Source organism: Manacus candei, unplaced genomic scaffold, assembly GCF_025592945.1.
Source record: "Manacus candei isolate 608988 ecotype Guabito, Panama unplaced genomic scaffold, ASM2559294v1 h1tg000005l, whole genome shotgun sequence".
In the NCBI taxonomy this organism is placed as follows: Eukaryota; Metazoa; Chordata; class Aves; order Passeriformes; family Pipridae; genus Manacus; species Manacus candei.
This window is the reverse complement of record NW_026138053.1, coordinates 15,940,821-15,962,468: the sequence shown is the minus strand read 5'-3', so window position 1 is coordinate 15,962,468 and position 21,648 is coordinate 15,940,821. Positions and strand designations below refer to the sequence as shown.

Sequence of the window (21,648 nt, the reverse complement as noted above, 5' to 3'; positions counted from 1 at the left end):
GTCTACAGCAGGTTCACAATTTGAAACAATATTCTCAACAGAGTGCCGTTCTGCTCACAGTGCAATCACAGAAACGGACTTTAGTAGCTCATGGGGTTTCTGTTACTACTGTGGCTGCTGTTTCTTCTGCTACTGTGAAGACAATTTTTCCCCTGGTCACCTTTGTAGACCATCTTCATGTACCTTAAGTTACGTAATCACAGAAAAAAGGAGACAAGAAATGAACTTATTTTACTATTATACTAAAATTCATCATTGACTTCTCGGGGGTCAAAATCATCCCACTGGCTGCTTCTGTTCACCTGCCCACACTCGAGCACAAATGGTGTCTGAAGAAGCTCTGATTGCTCACAGGCACCTGTACTGAGCAGCCAAGGCAGCAGCACTCCTCCTGGAGACACTTGGAGAGCAGCAAGCAAAAGCAAATGCTTCACAAGCTTCCTACTGGTGGATACAAACAGGCCTATCCTACACACTTCCTAACAGGACCCTTCCAAGGTGCTCCATCTGTTTCAACCCAGTACAGAGGAACAGCAGAGGAATAATCCACTGCATACTAACCCTAAGAGCTCCAAAGAATCACGAGTGTATAATATTGCCTTTAATTTCTTGTAGGTTCAGCAATTTACTCAGCTGAGTTGCTGATACTAATTCAACCATTTTTTGAGATCATAAATCTAACACTGGCAATATAAACTCAGGTCAGCAACAAATACCAATTAATCCAATATTTTTCTTGTGTTATGCTTTTAAGTGTGGAGTAGAAAAGATGAGTATTTTGAAGTATTTAACGAAGCACATAAAGTTAGAGCTGTTTCTGTATGCAGTGCCAGATGACTATATTCCACTTTGTGCACTGTTACTGGACTTTACACTAAAATACATATTTGCTTTTTCCTGTATGCTTTAGGGTGATTATCCTTAACTCATCATCTTCAACACATTTTGACTATATTTATAGCTATGGAATGTGACCATGATGAAAGTGTTCATAAAAATACCAGTACTCCTATTACAGCCTTATCAGTTTTATTTGCTAAAACTTAACTATGACTATTATACTTACCAAATAGAGAGCAATTCCTCCTCCTATGAGAAAACCACAGTAAACATCAACTGGATGATTCTTATACTGGGTGATACGAGTCAGACCGCATATAATTCCACAGATGATAAAAGCAAAGACCAAGAGTGGTTTCAGAAGTTTTGAAGAGTCTGTTAACGTAGAATTGAAGTACATCTAGAAAAAAGAAATAAATGAAGAAGCAGTTGAAGAAACTTAAATTTACCTAAGAGGGTATTAATTTCTTGCATGGAATGTTTCTTTCCCACACAGATCACTATTACACAGTACTAACACAAATAATCAGTTTAATTTTATTTTACAGCCCTGTTAAAATTTGCTCGCTTGCTGTTGAAAGATCTGAAATCACAAGGAATGGATTTCCAAAAACACAGGGAGTGTTGCTCATTGACATCAATCAGAATAAGGATTTTATGCCTAAATACTGTTCACAGTCAGCCTAAATGTTCTGTAAATGTGACTAAGGAGCCACTGCTTGTGAAATACAGAAGCCAGATGTCATGCCAGATGAAAGCAATAACCTGTTCTAACAAAAGCTACCACCAGATGCTTTAGAGAGCCATTTCTCAACTGAGGGCCATAATGTCAGGGAGGTCACAAAAATTATGTGGAGTGTTTCATCAGTATTATTCCAAATTTTGGCCTTTTCCTGGGCAGAATAAATACTGGCAAGCTTCCAGTATGTGCACAATTTCTATTACCTAATGTGATTAAGCTGTCACTGGTTTTTTCCTCTGATTTTTACTGCGTGAGTGATGGAATTTCGTTTTAAACTTCAAGTAAGTTGTCACTTGTACAAACATTGTAGGCCATACTGAAGAAATGTTACTGGTCAGATGTGGAAAATCAGCTGTGATTGCTGCAGCACATCCTACAGTTCTCTGTTACTGACTGATGGATTTTATTCACTTGCATTGCAGGAGCACCTTGAAGGCCCCTGGGAGTGATTGTGCCATTTCATCCAAACTGCAATTCTATGGAGGTCAAATCAAACTACATCACATGAATGTGTAGCCCTTGATGCCTCAAGTTTAAAAGCAGAGAATCAAGGAAGACAGCAATAAAGAAAAGGCAGCATGCATAAAGGGTAATTTGAATGGTAAGTTAATATATCACTCTATAAGACAGATAAACACTGCATTTTATATGTGGATTATATGAAGCATCAAATATACTTTAACATTACACTTTCTATTGCTTCTTAACAAGGATGTGAAGCAGTTGAATCTTTTCCTTGTTTTTTACCAGCTACAATAAAACCAGCTCTATTAGTAGTTTTATTTGCTTTCAAATTGGGAGGATAAAAACTTACATCCACCCAAGATATCCAGGCAACACACCATTTTACAATATACAGCAAATTGCTTTCTGACTTTTGTCTTGTAAAAAGAAAACTGAACAGAGTTAGTTACTCACCGAAATGTACACTGCTGCAAAGGCTGCCAGGGTGGCATGTTGAGAAGGGAATGACTTTCTGCCAAGGAAGGACAACCAAATTATGCTTCTCAATTCAAATTCACTGTGCTAGTGATCATTGAAAAAAACACTGGGTGGTACAGTCATTTTCGTCTTACACTTCCTAAGCAATATGTGAGCTATGAGTAACATTTAATTTCTAAATTTTTTTTCTGTCTTCTGGAGAAAGAACCAATGTTAATGAAATGCCTTTATTTTGAAGTAAATATTTACTGTGAAATTCTTTTTGTGTACCAAGTGGGTGTACTAAGAGAGCAATGGAAACAAGGTACAAACTGCTTGCTTGATTCAGAGAAGTATCTATAAGTTTATTTCCAAAAATATCTTTCCATATAAGTACCTAAATATAAAACTTATTAAATGCATGAACTTCGATCTTATGATTATTCTCATTGACTTTACTTTGACTCTTTTCAAAGTAAGAACTCATATACTTTGATAATCAGGCCCTAATTTCATGCAACTGCATTCATCATGTTCATGCCCCTGCTCTGTTGCTTTAATAATGGGGGGATGACAGGGTGACATTCTTCTCAGAGAGAGGCAAACTACATCTTTATTAGCTATTGTATTTAGGTTTATTTTTATAACATGACAGGAGTGAATGGAGCACAAGAACATGGAGAAGGTATTTTAAAAATAACTGGGTCCCTTCCTGATGCCCAGAACAAGAGAATAAATGAAAATGTGTCCAAAGTCTGTAAGACAGTAGGCAATATCAGGTCTACTCCTGAAGTTGCTGAGGCCCTTCTGCTCCCACTGAAAACCTGCAGACTTTAATGATGTGGACTGGGTCTTGAGTCAGAAACTTCAGATATGAAAATTAAAAAGTGACAGCTTAGCTTCTACTTCTCTGACAAAAGGAGGATTTGTGTAAGTAGAAGCTACAGAGAACCATCACATGAGCCTGTCTAACATTTTAATATTATTCTTATAGACCCATTTCAATCCTCTAAAAACAACTAAAGAAAAGTGATGGGAATACGAAGGAGACATTTTCACGCAGTAGAGGGAAAAAAAGCTGGGGGTGCATTCACTAACACTGTTCTACAGTGGACATCTAGATCATAAAACTTCTGTGACCTCTGAGCTCTAGATGCAGTGAGGATGCATAGCCATTTATATCTGTACATTTATCTCCTTAAAATGGTATGGACAATGTAACATGCTGGCTGTCTTGGTGAAGAAGTCACAGCAGCAACTTTCACCTGAGAAAGCTCAGCTTGGGATAAACACTTGAACAATAACTTGGCTTCACAGATGGATCTTACCACCCTAACTGGGCTCCATGTACAGCCATTTTCCCAGCAACACCTGAGTTAGTTAGTTTAAAATAGCAAAGACTGAAGCACAGCCCTTTAACTTCAAAGACATTTTTTCTGCAAAGCAGCAGTCTACTTTCTGAATTTTTTTCCTATGCATTTTGCCTTGTCTGTTCTACATAATTAATTGGCAGTCAAAGATGTGATGTAGTTCAGTGTGAATGCCACACACTGCTGACCTGAATTTGAGCCCATGGCTCCAGCAGACTCATAACCCTGGCCAAGATGAAATCTGCAGGGTTCCTTTTTCATTTCTAGAGACAGACCTAAATTCTTCCTTTTTTTTCCTCCCTGAACAAACCTTTCACAAATAGTATCCCTGGGGAAAAAGTTCAGGGTTGAGGACCGAAAAGAGACATGAAAAAAAAGTAAATGTTTATAATAGCTAATCAACTCCTTTACTCTGTGCAGGGTTTAGTGAAGCATAAATTTACTTACAGTCTCTGTGGAACTAATGTGTAGATTTGATTCTATGAACTTTAGTACCATTCAGAATTTAACCTTAATTTGATGGCGTTTTTATGGATATAAGGTGTGTCACTATGCTACAGTCAATTTTCTCTTTATTTTCTATTCCTATGCTTTCAAGGCAAGCATAGACTAAATGCACTCTCTGAACTCTCTAATGGTGTCATTGCTTTTGTTCCTCTATTTGTTATCTTTAAAATGACAATAATTCAAGCTAAAAATATGTAGCCTTTTTGTATGGTTCTGTATTGAAAAGGTGAACAAAGGTCTTAAAGAAAACATGTCCTGAACTCAGATGACAGTGTATCACTCTAATGCTCATGCATGAGGATGTGTAGAGGGAGAACAAAGAAGAGAAAGAGTCATACTGAGAGAGAGAGTCATACTGAGTCAGAACATCAGAAATGACAGAGGATTCTGAACAGAAATGACTGAAAAGGTTCTTTGACGATAAACAGAGGGAAAGATGGACAATAGGGACCACTGGATATTTGGGGATGTTGCAGAAAAATGATTTCATGTAATCAGCTGGATAATTATGTGTTCTTCTCTATACTTTTCCTAGGGGAGTTTAGAGGCAAATTTCTGGAGCCAGAGTTTCTGGGAAGTACAAATAAAAAATGAAGGCCATTAGGAATCTCAGAACGAGTCCCTTACAAACTCCGAATACTGAAGTCAAATTAACCTCATGGACTCGAGAACTTATACTATAATTCCTACAGTAGATGCTATACATATTAATAATGGTATAGGAAATTGTCTCCTTTGAAGGAGCGAAAACAGATGCCCACTGTTAGACTAATATCTTTAAAAAGAAAATTGAACATCACTAAAAAGACATTTATGCACTCACCTTTGTTATAAAAAAATGACAAACTCATTCAGACTTAACTAGGAGAAAAAATCTTGAAATTGGGACAGAAAATAAAAAATAAATGAATACTTAAAAATGTAGACAATTAAGGACAGAACCAACCTTCCAGCATTGATAATATTGAGATCAGCTCCTGAGCAAATATCTTCCACAACATATGAATTCTCTGAGCAGGATACATTTAAGGATGTATAGTTAGGCTTGCAAACAGTCAAGAAATATGGTGCCTGATATCCTGTTGATAGCTGTATAATATCAGTAACAAGAGCAGTTGCACAAAGACCAAACACATGAACACCTAGGAAAGAAATCAACACAGCTTGTTAACTTTATTATATGCATTAATTAGGTTAAATAATAGTGCAAAATGCATTCCACAGAACTCTGTTGGCTTGTGTCACTAAACTTGAATTTAAGTCAAGAATGAGAGGGTTTTTTTAATGAAAGCTTGTTGCAAAGTTGAATTCTTTAATATAAAAAAATAAGATAATTTATGCTTGTTTTCTTCCTGTTGATATTTAATATTTTGTTTTAATGGCTTGATGTCCTCCAACATCCTTTAATAAAAGTGAACTACACTGGAGCTGCTTCAATTTGGAAAGAATTTTTCTGAACTGACTAAAGGATAGCCAACTATTTGAGGAGAGCACATGGGCTCATCCAGTCCCTGTACTTTCCCACTGGAATGTAAGCTTTAAATAACATGGCCTGCTGCCCATCAGATCATTGGTCAGAAGACCTGTTCTCTTTTTACTACCACAGAATCACTAGCTGGTGATAACTCTGGCTACCTTCACGCCTCTGATATTTTTTGAGTGTTGTGTCCTTGCCACTATTCCACATTTTAAGTCTATTTCGTAAAGGATCAGTGTTTCTGTCTGATCAATAATGCCAAATTCACAAGGCAATTGAAGTAAAGCAATCGCTTTACTGAACATTTTCAAATGCATTTCTCCTAAAGATTTGCCTAGAATTCCCTACTTGTGTTCATATAGATAAATCTATTTTTCATCCTAAAACTGGAAGAATGTTTAAGTCATCAAAATATGAAAGAAACTGCAAATCCAGAGTATGAATCAGGAATGATATTCATGTGTCTTTGAGCTTGTCTTTTTGGTGAAGGAATACCAAACAGGAGAAGAAGTGGACATGGGGTATCCTTGCTCATGTTGTAATGTACCAACCCTCTGCTTACTTCCTTACTGCTGCTCTTAAGAGGATGCTTTGCTGGTCACAGACTGTATAATCCTGCTTGTCACTACCTTCCTGCTTGGACGACTACAGAAACCCAGTGAATAGTTGTCCTACCAGGTTTTCAGTCTCCTGTGCTGCTGGTTGTCTTTGCCTAGGCTGCCCTCTCTAATGAATTTCTGAAACAGAGTAAACCTTTCCTTTAGCCTCTCATTGGTATAGGGAATTAACTGTAAAAAGGAGATCAAAGTCCAGTTGCCTTTTCGAGGACAGTTTCTCATTAATGACAATTAAAACAAAGTAAAACAAAACAATTTAACATGTTCCTCTATCATTTAAGCTGCCAGATTCCAGACCTTTTTGAGAGGAAGATAAACACATTCCAGAAAAAGAATGTCAAACCTACTGAGTTTCTGACAAGTTTTCACTGTCAGGCTGAATATCGTGACAGGTGGGTTGAATCCTTATGATGCACTGAAGACAGGCAGGGGAAACTATACACTGAAATCATTAAAAGGCAGCCAGCTCAAGGTGGGCAGGGAAGGAAAAACAAATTATTCTTTTAGAGATACTGACTAGTACAGGAGAGGTAAGGGAAAATAGAGAGTGTAGGTGCTGCATTACTGAGTATGGGGCTACTCTGTTGCAGTCTGACAGTTTCTTCTCACGTTTTCTAGCAGAAGAAGATGTATGCCCATGACAGTTCTGTTCTGAAAGGCTGTCTCAGAGAAGGAAACCTGCATGGTGAAAATTAAATGTATATGGAAAGCTCTACTTTGTGACTAACATTTGAAACCCACCAACAAATCTGACAGCTCTTCTAAGAAAAGAATTGAAGTTGCATCCTCCTGCATTAATATTGGCCTCTGTTCCAATCCCATTTCTTCTTTTGGACAGGCAACAGTAGAGAATTCCTTCTCCTATCATTATCTGCAATGACAAAGGAGCCATTAAATTAAAAGTAGCACTTACTCAGAAGATCCTGATTGAATTTAAAGGACTGAAATATAACTGTAGCACAACCAATGTCATCCCTTTAAAAGATTTGTATCAATATGTGAACATAAAGCAATGCAACTTAGCCTGAGTGAGGGCAGGCAAGAAGGTGGCCTGAAATTAAATGCAAATAGCATACAGTATACTGTGCTCAGTGGTTCCAGGCCTTGATCTACAGCTGAAGCTTAATGCTTCTACAATAAAAAAGCAATAATCGTAAAATCTCACCTCTAAAATAATCCAGAGCCACTGCAATATCCTAGTGCTCTTGAGGTGGTTTTAGAATTCAGTCTTGGCTGCAAGCCTAGCAATCCCTAGCAGCTTCTAATTACATGACAGCCTGCTCTTCTGTATTTGTTTAATTTGGCTAGGGTTTTAACCAGATCCACAGCAGCAGAAAAAGTTCTGTCCTTATGGTCCCTCTGACCACACCAAGCAAAACAGATTATGACCAAAGTCCTAGACAACAGTTTATAAAGGGAAGAATATGAATGAAAAATGGTGTTACGTGCTGGAAAATCCAGACTCATTTATACATTTGCAGTCTCAGATTTTATTGTTTGCCTTGTTCAATAATACAACAACTTGGAAATCTGTACAGGGTTTGTACAGAGTTCAGAATAAGGGCTGGATTGAAATATTAAACTTAATGAGGCAGTTCTCACCACTAACAGGAGGTTCAGCTTGCCTAGGCACAGCTGCATTGAAAACTAGTACATACTAACACAAAGCTTACAATGCAACGAGGTGCCAAAGGATCTGAATTGTGCTGAATCTGCTGTAATTACCAGTGAAGTCTGTCCATACTAACACCCCTCACCCGAGGAGAAGGGAGGTAAAATGGACAAGCATAGTCTAACTCTATTTTTAGCTAAAGTTTTAATAAACTGAAATTTCTTTGCCAGAAAAATCAAAGTATTGAAGGTTGTCTTATGACATTGAAAACTCAGTGGTAAGGGTTATTTAAGGAATTCTAATTAGCTGAGAACTATGTTCACTATTATCTGTCTACGTTGGATCAATTTAGATCTGAAGCTTCCCAGAGAAATTAGTAGTACTTCAAACTTAAAAGCCTGACACATTCTAATAGTTTTTATGCAAGCTTTAGTGAATGTCTGGTACAGGGAAAACAGCAGATAGATGGATTAGCTTGTGTGAGAGAGGAAAAAAGTAGGAAACTACAAGGCCTATGTCAAGGAAAATTCAGAGGCTGGTATTTCCAAAGAAACCAACTCCCACAATTGAGGAGGCAGTAGGACTGAAACTGCCAGCAGTGAATTTCTCTTGCATGAATTGAGTTCCCAGATTAATGTGATCTAATTTCCTAGTGATCTCTATTAGAAAGGGCCTTTAAGCAGGTTTTTAGTCAGTGGCTGATAAGAGTTTGAACCTACATTGATACCATTAAATAACTGGTCCTAATATTTCTGAAGGAGTAACTAGAGAGCAAATCTGTCAGAGGATCAGATTCAGAGTTCTTTGAAGCAAATGGCAGTCATGTTGCAATTCAGGTATATCTATATTCCAGACTTAAAACATCCATCTTGGTAATTTCTTCAAGTCCAGTTGTTCCACACTGAAGTCTCCTGTGGTTTGTGAATACATATACAAAATTTAACCTATGCCACAAGCTATAAGACATATGTCAATAATACAGGTAGTTACTTTTTGTAACCCTTCAGGTCTACAGAACAGACCTGTTTAAAAGCATTTGCTACTCACTAATAATGAGCAAAAAAGCCCAAAGAAAAAACCACAACATAAAGCCCCAAAGCCTTATTTCAGATCTTTCTGAAATAATGGCTTGGGAAAATAAATTATAAAATGTTAGTTTTGTTTTTTTTTGTAAAAATAATTAAAGTGAATGGGTTTATATATGGGAAAAATTATTATATCAACAAAAATAATACAGAAAAAAATTACTTCCTATCCTAATATTTCTACTATTACTTCCTATTCCTATATTTCTAATAAGGAGGGACTGAGACTGGAATTTGCTTGTCTTCTTCCTCACACACAATTTTTCTTTTCTTTTTTCTTATTTACACTCTTTGATAATATTTAAAATGTGGCTTAATCACACCTGTATTTTATTGAGTCTTGATGACCTCCTGCCTCATACTGCAGTATGTATGTACCTGAAGTGTAGACACAGACTTGGATATACTGGAGATCCTCAATTCCTCACATAGCTCATGCTTTCTTTTCTATATTTTACAAGCTTTATGAAGTGTATAATTAATTGAAATGTTAATGAAAAGTAATTTATAAAATGCTAAACTCTATAAGATGACAATGGTACAACTGTAATCTTTTTTCACTGAGCTTCACTGGCCTATTTTTCCAAAGAAAAAGAGACCACTTGGACAAAAAATCCCAGACTTTTTTATTTCAGCTTTTTTACTTTGAAAAATAAGGAGCTATTACCTTCATGCCTTTACTGACGGAAGTTGTGTATTTTGCACTATCACTCCCCAGTCTCCAACTAATACATTCAGCATCACATTCATGCTCACACCAGTGTTAATGAATTACACCTTCCTAAGGCCTTCAGCTTTCAGCCAGTTATACTTTGAAGCTTCTGGATTTATTTTGTTTACCAAACTTACTTTTTATAGGCATGCTCAAGTGTGGGTTTGAGTTCCTCACATGGCATATTTTTGGTCAATTTTCAGTACTGCTGGTAGAATGATTCAAGCAAGAATGACATTTTCTATTGCAAAACTTCATGCAATGCTGAAATAATTTAGCTATAATCACAGCCCTTAATAAATACTATGTAATGAAATGGGCATCTTTTATCTTGATTTAAGGTGTTTGATATTACCTAGGCTTGAAATAAACTCTCCAAAGTAAAAATCAGGTTTTACCCCTCTACTGTGGCCCAAATGAGTCTAGAAAGATTCCTTCTGTAGCTACTTGAGAAAAGTCCACTTTGCTGTTAACAGAAACACTGTCTAACCTTAAGAAATCCAGCCAAACCGCAATACCGAAGTTCTGGTTTTGATCACAGTATTTGGTGTTTGTAGCAATCATTTTGCACCAGGATCACAGAGAGTCTTAGCTCCCAGTTGCTAAATGAGCGCAATTTTTAGCCTGCTGCTTGTGCAGAATCCTTCAAAAATGATTTCTAAAGCAACAAAATCAAATGCAGTAAGAACAGTTCATTTAAAAAAAAAAAAAGACAAATAAAGAAAAAACATTCTGGAAAGCAAAGAGATAACAGCACTTGATGATTTTTATAGAGGCATCATATTTTATAGATTTTTTTTTAACTGTAAATTGGATAGTATTATAAAAGGAATGAACTGGTTGAATTTAAGGGAATTCAGAGAAGCTGGCAGCAGAGATACATTTGCAGCTGGCCTTCGAGAAGTGCCTATCTGAGATGTGTAGTCACTGCTGTCAGGGGAGAGAAGAGATCCTTTCAAAAGGTTGATTCAGCTTTTTAGGTGCATGGAATCACTCACTCAAGGTGAATTTCTCTCTCCATTTGCCAGACAGGAGTGGTGTGAGAATAAGGTTCCTATCTGAACTGCTAAAAGCAGACAAAATGAATTCCCTCTTTTATATAGATATATATGGCTCATATTCTGACAGGACATCTCTGTTCTGCTGAAATCATCTCCTCCCTTTGGGTGAATGGTTGAAACAGCCCCTTTTTGCCTGCTCTTAATGACTAACCTGAAATTTAGAGGTGTTCCAGTGTTATTTGGGAAAATGTTGTTGAGTTCACTGACAAGACTGATATACCTTCTTATCGAATAAAGCTAGTTCTAAAAAAAAGTGGCAAATCCAGGGCTATTTCCAAAAAAATATTGAATTTTTTGTATCTCAGAGTATGGAGATGTCCTGTCTGTTAAAGTTCAAATATTTGTAGAGTGTAACAGAATGATTCAAGCTATTATCACCCAATCGTAGATGCTGTTTCTTAATATTAATGTCCACAATCAGGATAGTGAGAGTAGATGAAGTGCTACAGGAGATGTTTTAAGGAGTGTGCCTCCTTTTGCTACAGAAGAATGAAATACAAATGTTAAATCCTAAGGTAATTAGCCTGGATGACAGTCTGCAGCTTAACTGAAACCAAAGATGCTATTTTCCTTATGCCAACTGAAACTCTGTTCAAAATCCTTATTAAGTGACAGTAGCACCTCAAACTTACCGTAATTGACGGTCCAGCAAAAACCAGACTAAGCAACATCAAGAAGGGAACAGACTCTTGTGTAGGTTCAATGTATGGCATACTCAGACTCTTGTCATAGCAATTAAATCCAGAGTGAACTGGCTTGAAGACATCAGTAAGTTCAAGAAAATAGAGGCTAACAACAGAAGATGCCAATATGGGCAACTAGAAGAGAAGAAAGCAACAAATTACTGTTTGGAAATGGAATAGCAATGCTTTTGCAAAGACAACAGAGTCTGTTAATAAATCTCTGTGATGTTTGCTATTTACATCTCACTGCTTCCTGTCATATCCATTTTATTATCTTTAAATAATTAATTCTCTAGAGATATTATACTGTTCAGTTGATATTAATAAGCATGTGTTCTACCAAGCTAGTCAAAACACCCAGTCCAATCTTCAGCACATATAATTTATCCTTTTCATCTATGAATCATTAATAGACAAACTTTGATTTTAACTTTTTTTAAAAAAAAAGTACCAGAACTGCAATCTCCCATGTGGGGCCTCAGCATTCTGCTGTTCAGCAATCACTCTTTTTGGTCCTTGAGCAACTCTGTCATGTGTACGACAGTCATTACATCAAAGCCAGTTTGTATTAAGTTTCAAAGTGATAGTTAATGAAAACCAGTATCCAGTACTTCCCTAGAATCTAAATATGTGATAAAATAGCGTTCTGCCTTTGCACATCCATTTTGCCATTCTATCAGAAAAGCAATTAACTTTGGCAAGACTCAATCTGTTTGGAACCATGATGACTATGGTCTTTTATCCTCTTTCTATTTAGTGATTTTATGCTTTGCAATTACTTTCAGTAATTTATTAAGAGCAGAGTTGGCCCTTCTGGGGATAAATTCACCCCTGCTTCCCACCAGCTCTGTAAAGCACAGATTCAACCAATAAGTCTCTGTGGAAGGAAGTCATTCAAGAGAAGAAATAGCAAAAAGGAATTTTAAAGCCATTGGTTTATAAGCAAATAGAGAGGGCAGCCCTGCCCCGAGGGTGGGTGTTGGGGCATTCAGAGGTGACCAGCAGGATATGATTATTCTCTATATCCTCTTAGTAAATGCTCAGAAATACATTTTGTTTGTTATTTGACAGAGTCCTCCCTGAATAAGGCAACACCAGAGTAACCTCCTGCTCCTCCACTAAGATGCAATGACTCCTTCCCAGTGTGTCTACTACAATGAAGGTACCTATGCATAACAGCATCTGAGATTATGAGAAATAGGGATTGACCTAACATATTTTGGGCATACTTAGATTATATCGTTCTTGCAATGTTCAGTTTGCATTTACAAAAATAACTGATTGATTAAAATCAATGTTCTTCATCCCATTCTACAATACAATAGAAAAAGCAGAGGTAAAATGGGGTCAATATGTGTTTCAGAAAAATTATTAATAAAATCTGCTATACATTGCAGAGGGACAATGGTTTCTTGCATTAACTGGCAATTTTCAGATTTTGAAGCATTTAAGCATTTTAAAATGTAGACTTTTTTGCATAAAATGTAACTGAGTGATTAAAGAAGGAGGGTTCCAGCTACATTTAATTGAAACATCTTTTAATATGATTTAGTTTTTGTTTAAAAGAACAGCTTATCTTTGATCTGCTGAATGACAGATTGGAAGAAGCTAAATTGTGTCTTCGAAGTGTTCCAAGCAAAATCTGAAGGAGGTGGAGAATGGAAGAATTTTGCTTGTCTGTGTTCAAGTTGATTGCATTGTAATGGCACGTAGTATAGAGGCTGTGGTTGCACAGAAAGGGAGGAAATGTGTATTGGCATCCTTAAGTGCTGTGAGCATTACAAAAATAACACCAGGATCTAGGAAGTTTGCTTCAGTAAGTAGTGTGTGTGTATATATATATATAACCCAAACATGTATATATCTATTTGCACTCATATACTATATTACACATACATATTTTGTATAGCATATAACATACTCAATATGTAATACATGTCATGTGAATACACAACTATTATATAATCTGACATAAATATATATGGAATAATTATATACCATGTCACTAAATTGAGTCCTGCTTCCTGCCCACCACAGGAAGAAGTCCAGTTCTTTAACTGGATGCTTTATATAATACTGCTCCTCATTTCCTGCTGGATGCAGCCCCTGACTGACCATAAAGCAAGCATGCATGATTAGTCAACATGGGCTAGACTGCTTCCAGTCATTATACAGATGTGCAGGATGAAAGAGAACTTCCCTAAACTCTTCAGACTCTGGGTGCCCTTCTCTCAACACCTGCCTGCACAGAGACTATGGACCTGATTGGGATAAGTGTCCTCCTGAAGGAAGGCTGCCACAGTGCATGCTGTCCTGGTGTGCAGGGAGCTTGCACTGAGTCTCTGCTGCTCTTGCTTGGACATTGAAATTCTGCACAGCATTCCAACTCACACGCATTGAAACTTCCCCTTTGCACAGTATTTAACTCTTGAAACATTTGCAACATGTTTTATTATTAAGTATTTGAAAGTCATACATAAAGACTTAGCCAGGGTCCATGCCCCATGGGGCAAAGCATCTTATAACAGGACACAAACATTCCAGTGAGCTAAATCAACAAAACAGGTAGAGTGCCTATTGCCCTTCTTTTCAGAAATTACACTCTTTTATCAAGATGTCCCCAAAGGTTCATTTCTTAGAATGGAAACACAGAGCAGGCACACTCATGGAACACCTTGCATTCAGAGTTCCATCTTTAGTGTGTATTTTTCCATTTCTCCAATATCAGGAAAGGGAGTCTTTCTTTGAACAATAGGCTATGCATTACCAACAAGTCCAACTACACTTTTATTGTGAGATTCTTAGGAAGGCAATTGTTTTAAATGGCAATATTCAACTATCAAAAATAGGCGATATGTGAAGTGGTATTTTATTGTGAGACACTAAAATAAAACATGTGGATAACTTTTTTCTAAACTACTGTATGTAAGCTATAATTTTATTATTAATTACAAAATCAAGGAATTGTAAGAATTGCATTTTACTGTCTTATGACTTCACTACAGGACTCCCATATTATTTCTGACTATAATTACTCACTCTGCTAAAAGAAAAGAAATAATTTTAAAGGACTATGAATCTCCAACATAACTGCTTACAATACTAATGAATAGGTTTGTAGTCAATTTGCTATATACAGTATGTCAGATCCCACAGGACATTTTTCTTCCAATCTTTTTAAAAATACAAATATTAAACGCATCTTCTTAAAGCCTAACATTTCTTAAAAAAAAATAAATCTTTCTAAAATCTTCTAAAGAGTATAACTGGCTATTTAATATATGAATATTTATGCAGTGTTCTGCTTAAGGCAGTAGTATTTCTGTAATTATAGACTTCAACTCCCAACACCTTGAAAATGTCAAATATAATTAGATGGTAGAATGTGTATTGTTTTAATTACAAAATGGAATAGGAATTTTCCTGTTCCTAATTAGAATAATAAAACCCCCAATGTCAATTCGCATATTTTAACTAATAAGTCTTTATACTCTTACTTCTTGGGTTGGCTAATGGAGAAAGATCCCTATTTATCTTGTAATTTACATCTGTAAATGTAGAATTTGACTCAAATGGTCAAACTCTGTTTGGATTAGAGCCTTGAACCATAATCAGCATAGCTGCTGGAAAAGTTTGATTTATGGTCTATTTATTTTTTAAAAATTTCTTTTTCTTTTTCCTCCTCTGTTTTTTTAAACTGTAAGTTAAAAGCCTTCATTAAGCCATAGACTTTGCTATTAATAACAAATATGTTATTAATATTTTAAAAGCTTTTGCTGTATTGAGCTAGGAGTTGTCCAAGCATCAGAAAAGATGTTCTCTGTTCCCAAGAGTTCAACAAGGATGTAAATACCCAGAGATCTTGTAAGGAGAAAACCTCCTGTACGTTACCCAGTGCAGGAAAAACCAAAACAGTAATGTTGGATGATTGTTCAGCTGCCCTGGCTGTTGTACTTTGCTGTGAGATTCACAGGGGACAGGAGGAGAGAATGCAAAGAGGATAGGTCTCTCTTCTCCTGACAGGAATGAATACTGAGGTCATAACTGTGATTGAAATCCTTCCATAATAGGTCAATATTAAGAAATAGTGTAGCTAAATTCTGCCATTTTCTCTTGTTTTTGAGAACTCCTGACTCTCTGAAGAGAGAGTACTAAGCATAGGATGGCTATAGAGCAGGGGACGTCTCACATAAAAGTCAGATTTTTAGATTTATTTTTGTGTTCTAAACTTAATTCTTAAATGCCTCAGGCTTATAAGAGAAGGCATTCAGGCTTTTCAGAAGTGTAAGACTTGCATCTGTATAAAGGTTTTTTGCTTTTCTCTCTGAACTCAAGTTTCTGCTGCTTCTTGTCCCTTTTTTGGATGCAGGTTTCATCTGTCCCAAAAGCTACAAGGAATTAGTCTTTTCTCTAAAGGATTTTTACCTTGCCATTGTCTAAGTTTTGTGGAACTTATGTGCAGAGACATGATATAATGATCTTTCTTCTCCTAAACACTATTTGATTTAATTTCAAATCCCAGATGTCATTGAAATCTATTATCATTACCATTTTGGAAAATGAAGTTATCCATATTTCCAGCATTGATTTTAGAATTTAACCTAATTATTTGGTGATTGCCAATTAGAGTCTAGCTTTGGAAATACAAACGATATCAAACGTCTTGATCTTTTACCAGATCTTAATAGAAAGCTCTCAGTATGTGTAAGACCAAAAATAGAGCTGATATACCAGTGATACAATTCCTATTTATTTCAGAAATCTCAGTCATGCTGAATGCATGGTAATCCTAAAAGTGCTTTTTAAATTTTTTTATAAATGTATGTGAAGCAGCAATTACACAGGGAGAAACAAACAAAATAAAAATTGTTTAACAAAATATTTTCAAGCAGGGACAAAGCTATCAGTCCCTACACAATGCTACAATTTCCTGTATTCTCTAAAACATGCTGATTCCCATATATACAAAAAAAAATTAATCTTGTGAGTGCCAGCCTTTCTCCAGTGACTTACTCCCATGTTGTTTTGCCACTTCAGAACTCCCAGCAAATCGAACTTTTAAGTGACAGGATCATCAGTCAAGAAGCAATGTAAATGCTCAGCTACTGTGCATGTTAAGGTTCCACAATAAGCTAGGTTTTATTAATTTTGGCTGCAGAGTAATAGATTTTTAATAATTACAGAAGAAAATCACAGGCAGGGTTATTAATTTTTGGAAGACACAATAATTTGGAAAAATTCATCTCCTTTAATTGCTAACGTGTTCAGGCCTTCTTTTACTACTGGAAGTATTAGGTCAAGAGGATGTTGCTGGACTGGAAAGGGAGCAGGGTCTTCATTCACTAAGAACTACTCAAACTCTACACTTGCCAAGCACAAAGCCAAAAACAGAAGGGACATCTAACTTGTGTCATTTGCATTTGTTCTCCCAAGACAGCCTTGGCACAGGCCCGACACCTCCCTTTTCACTCCCCTTTTGTGGTAGTATGCAGACTGTACAGCTCTTCTATAAGCACAGACATGATGTCAAGGATGTAACACTGATGACTTTAGCCAACAAATTATATAGCTGCTTTGAGCACAGCAGCCTCCTCAGGCCTCAGATAGCCCTTTAATATTTTGGGGATGCTGGTCTCTAATGCACTGTTATAAAAAATCTGACATCTATCCTCTGAGTCAGCCACATTGACGAGGTCAGCTCAATGAGCACACAGCTAAGTGTATTTCTCCTTCCTCTGCTCTCACACATGGTTGACTCTTTTCAGAGAAAAAGCCATCTATTTGCAAAGCATTATGCTACTTTGACAGTATGAAGATAATTTCATATTCTGCAGTTGGGGTTTTTTTGGGGTGCCTCCCTCCCCCCCCCTCAGTTAAGTATAACAGAAAACCAATCTAGGAATATGACTACATGAGCCTTCAAGGCACAGCAGTATAGCTTAATTCTTGCATTAGATCCAAACATCATGTTCTTAGGAAGAAAGATTTAGTCCTACAGCCTACTCTCCCTTTTCTCTTATTCTAATCACTGCACTTCTCTGGCTTTTTGTGGCTCTTGCAGTCACACCTATAGGTGACTTGCAGGTGACTATAATTTAAACATTGTGGGTCATGCATGACTGAACAGCTGAAAAACATTCCAGATGTAACTGAGAAGTGGCACTGAGCTATCAAATGATGTGTCAAACCCAGTCAGTGTAAGTTAGAAACAAAAGGAAATAAAGCATCTTTTGCTGAGACACAGTGGTCATTCTCTACATGCACTTATTTCAATGGAAGCTGATGACCTCCCAAGTTTTGCAGCCTGGAGTCCTACAATGATAACAGATCTTTGTGCTTTTGCTGGCGAGAATTCCAACTCCTTTGGGGAACAAGAAAAATAAGTGGTCTTCCAGTACTGAAAGAAGTGTTTCAAAACAATCCTGGTATGATTAAGGCCTGGCTGAGCTCTGGAAAAGAAGCTGCCTGTATCTGTATGCATGCATCATACAAAGAGTCTAGAAGACAACATAAGGAAAAAGAAATAAAACTGCACAAGGGACATTGTCTGAAATATCTCTGATTTGAGTAGCTGGAATTTAAGCAACCAACAGATGGAGGCTGTGCCACAGGAGCACAATTTAGCTGGAGAATAAGTGCATCAAGTCACACAGATTGACAACACCTTGACCTTTTGCATTTCCACATCTGAGGCACTGGATGAAACAGTAATGCCACTGAAGTCAAAGGCAAAATTTATAGTCACTTCTGTGAAAACAGGATTTAAGCCAAGAGTTTAGAAGTGGGATAGCATGAGTGAAGACAGTCTTTTTCCTTCACCAAGAAGAAATGTGTCTGTCTGTCCTGCCTTCTAAGTGTGACCGTTCTGCCAGGAATGGAAACTGCGTAACTCTGGAAGTTTTCCAGTTCATATTAAAATGCAAGACATTGATATTTCTTCTCTAAGTGAATATAATTATGATACACTCTGAATATGCTGAAAACAAAGTCAGTTAACAAAAAGCAAAACTTATTCCAGGAATACTTGTCTTCAAGTTCTCCCAGAGGCAGGTAGACTTTTTACCATGAAAAGTAATTCCCACTAGGCCAGAGGGGCTATGAATTTTCATGGTAAGTTTTGTCTTTCTCAACTATGCAAATGAAATTCAGATAACCCAAAAGTCTACAGAACCCTAAAATACCATAAGCATAATTAGGAATAAAACAGACCTAACTGCTTGGCAGTGCTGATTACCACATCCTTCAGGTAAGTATGCACAAGGCAATCTAAAATTATTCAGCTCTAACGAGTGTGTGCTAATCAGAGGTTCTGCTAAGCAGAAGTACTACCAGTCCTTTAAAATAACCTCTAAAGCATCCTTATGAGACATAGGATAAATCATCAAGTTATTTTATTTTATGAATCATGAAACTTGCAAATATGTAACTGAAAATGTGTTAAGATTTACTTCATAATACTTATTTATTTGCCTCTGATGTTTTTAGGGAATGACCCATCCAGATTTTTCAGAAGGTGTCTCTTCATTTTCTTTCCTTTACAGTTTTATGTCTGTCAAAGCTTTAGCCCAATTCTCCTTTTGCTTTTCCTGTATAAATGAAGAATAACTAGTGATCTTAAGAGGGGCATACTGGTTTCATGTTTTAACTCTTTTGTTGGCAAAACCTGCTAGTTTGAATTATCCATTAGTTCACAGAATATGTCCTGAGTTGGAAGGGACCCACAAGGATCATCAACGTTCAACTCCTGGTCCTCCACAGGACCATCCCCAAGAGTCACATCCTGGGCCTGAGAGCATTGCCCTAATGCTTCTTGAACTCTGTCAGGATCAGTGCTGTGACCACTTCCCTGGGGAGCCTGTTCCAGCACCCAGCCACCCTCTGGGTGAAGAACCTTTCTCTGATATCCAACCTCCCCTGACACAACTTCAGGCCATTCCCTTGGGTCCTGTCACTGGTCATCACAGAGAAGAGATCAGTGCCTGCCCCTCCACCTCCCCTTGAGAGGAAGCTGTAGACTGCAATGAAGTCTCCCCTCAGTCTCCTCTTCTTCAGGGCAGTTGGCCTGCATATATTCTATGTAATCGTATTTTATCCAACTCTGAAAGTTGTTGCCACTAAACACATTTGTTTACAGGAGTTAGTCTCATTCATAACACATTCTAAAGGATCTTAATAGCTGAAAGCCCTCAGTCTCAGAACTGCATTTGTTGGCTGCTATTTCTGAAGTTCTGCATGCCTGCATTATATTGGTTGTTACATATATTATTTCACCCTGTAGAATATATTTCATTTGTATAACATGAACACATCTCTTTCCTACCACTTGGAATTTGGAATTTCTCCTCAACCCAACATCCTTTTTTCCAAGTCTATCCTTTTGTCTAGCATTCAAGAGAAAAAAATGGCACTTTTTTATAATGTATTTTCTAAACAATCTGCTTTTCCTTTGGCCTAGACCTCCTAGGTAGGTCTTGATGGAAAGTGAATGTCAGCAAACCCTAATTTTCTTGTTTGAAGGTACAAACTTAATGGGCTATGGCTTTTTTTGTTGCAATGTAGAGTGAGTGGGAAGGGACTGTCTGCTGTGAACAGGACAGGGAAAATAAAAGTGAATGAGTGCCAAGAGGAAAAAAAAAGTATAAAAGAGTTCACAGCGTTCAGAGGTGAGAGGTTGAAAGCCTGTTTTTTATCACCCATTCATAAAAGTAAAAGTCTTAAAATTCAGAAAGCCTTATTTAAGGGTGTCTTGTTTTTAAGTAGTTGGCTGTTGTTAGATTAAGTCAGGAACTTACCTCCTGCTTACAAAGGAAATCCATATTACATAGTAATGCCTGTCAACCACACCGGGTGAACTCCTCTATCCCTTATATTTGAAACTTCTCATTGCAATTAAGTTATCTTTGATTAAATCTCTCTTTATGGGGTACAACTTAATCTTTGGTTCTCTTTGAGCCAGTCACAACAGACAAATCTAAGTCATCGTGTCCTTTACCTGATGCTTCTTAAGTGCTGGCATTTGCTGTGCAACAAATCTTTAGAGAGGCATTCACAACAGTCTGATTAGAATTAGAGTGCGTGTGTGTAAGTACAGAGTGGGTGCACCCAAGTAACACAACCTACATGTTTCTAAATATCATATTTATCATATTGTTGTTACCCCTTCACTCAAGTGATTTGAGTACTCAACTGAAATGTGAGAGATGGTTTCAAATCCTCCTGCTGTGTAATGGGAGAGGACTGATAACTCACCAAAAGTTTCCTAATCAATGTTAGGGCCAAGTGTATTGCAGTCAATTGTTTTTTTTCTTGATGTTGCTTTTACTTCCCAGTTCAAGAAGGGCCCTAAGTCTGCAGTTCAATAATTAGAACTTGCTCTTGGTGGGAAAGGGTTTTTGCAGGCTCTAGACTTTGTTCCTGTGACTGTATAACATAGAAGTCCTAAAAGTTCATTAGGAGACCATTCTGTTAGCTGAGGACTCAGACTCTCTCTCAGAGCAACTGGGTGTCGAAGAAATCTCCACCTGTTTTTAGATGTAGCTGTAAATAACTTGCTGAGGGTCCTAAGAGTCCACACCAGCATAGAGAACTCGCCTGCCTCATGTGGGAACTATACACAGAACTCAGTGCAAGTTCAATGCTCACAGAATCTTTTGTCTTATTCCTTGTACCAGCTGCAGGGAGCTTCTAGGGGAAATACAAGTATGCAATCAATATTATATAAGGCAACACTTAAGAGCAGCACGCACACATTTTATGCTGTTGCTCTGTATTTTTTCCCATCTTTCTGCAGGCCTAAGCACAGCCCACCAAACAGCATAGGTTCTGTTCTGTCTTGCAGGATTCTCTATATCATCCCCTGCATTAGAGTTATGCCCAAGCTGAGGTACAGCAGACTCCCTTCCTGTTTGGATTACCAAAGCAGCAAAGACAGCACAGAGAATAAAGAAGCCTCTACCTATTCTAGGGGCTTCTCCAAGCTTAACCTCTGCCTCCTATGCAAAGCTAATGTAAGATATATGTC

The 21,648-nt window shown here is 37.2% G+C and overlaps 3 protein-coding genes across 9 annotated transcripts in view; 2 read left to right on the top strand and 1 right to left on the bottom strand.

Annotated features, from left to right (window-relative positions):
- FRRS1 (ferric chelate reductase 1) overlaps positions 1–12,761 on the top strand; it is a 152,287-nt gene extending 139,526 nt beyond the window's left edge. For all 3 annotated transcript variants that reach the window (XR_007907132.1, XR_007907128.1, XR_007907133.1), the window contains 2 exons: positions 2,005–2,183; positions 12,699–12,761. The gene's annotated coding sequence lies outside the window, so the exon portion shown is untranslated. The remainder of the gene's footprint in view (positions 1–2,004; positions 2,184–12,698) is intronic.
- The window catches only part of PLPPR4 (phospholipid phosphatase related 4), a 28,678-nt gene that overhangs the window by 5,618 nt on the left and 1,412 nt on the right, over positions 1–21,648 (bottom strand). The window contains exons 2-6 of one of the 2 annotated variants that reach the window (XM_051803363.1): positions 11,577–11,762; positions 7,216–7,345; positions 5,327–5,522; positions 2,501–2,558; positions 1,067–1,240 (exon numbers count right to left, since the gene is read on the bottom strand). In XM_051803363.1, coding sequence (XP_051659323.1) covers positions 1,067–1,240; positions 2,501–2,558; positions 5,327–5,522; positions 7,216–7,345; positions 11,577–11,762 — 744 coding nt within the window. Of the gene's footprint in view, positions 1–1,066; positions 1,241–2,500; positions 2,559–5,326; positions 5,523–7,202; positions 7,346–11,576; positions 11,763–21,648 lie in introns of those variants that run through there. The other variant, XM_051803371.1, reaches the window with a different exon arrangement.
- Positions 12,769–21,648, top strand: part of PLPPR5 (phospholipid phosphatase related 5) — a 161,331-nt gene continuing 152,451 nt past the window's right edge. For all 4 annotated transcript variants that reach the window (XR_007907156.1, XR_007907153.1, XM_051803673.1 and 1 more), the window contains exon 1: positions 12,769–12,789. Coding sequence is in view for 2 of the 4 variants with exons in the window: in XM_051803673.1 (XP_051659633.1) it covers positions 12,784–12,789 (6 nt within the window). In the remaining 2 variants the exon portion in view is untranslated. The remainder of the gene's footprint in view (positions 12,790–21,648) is intronic.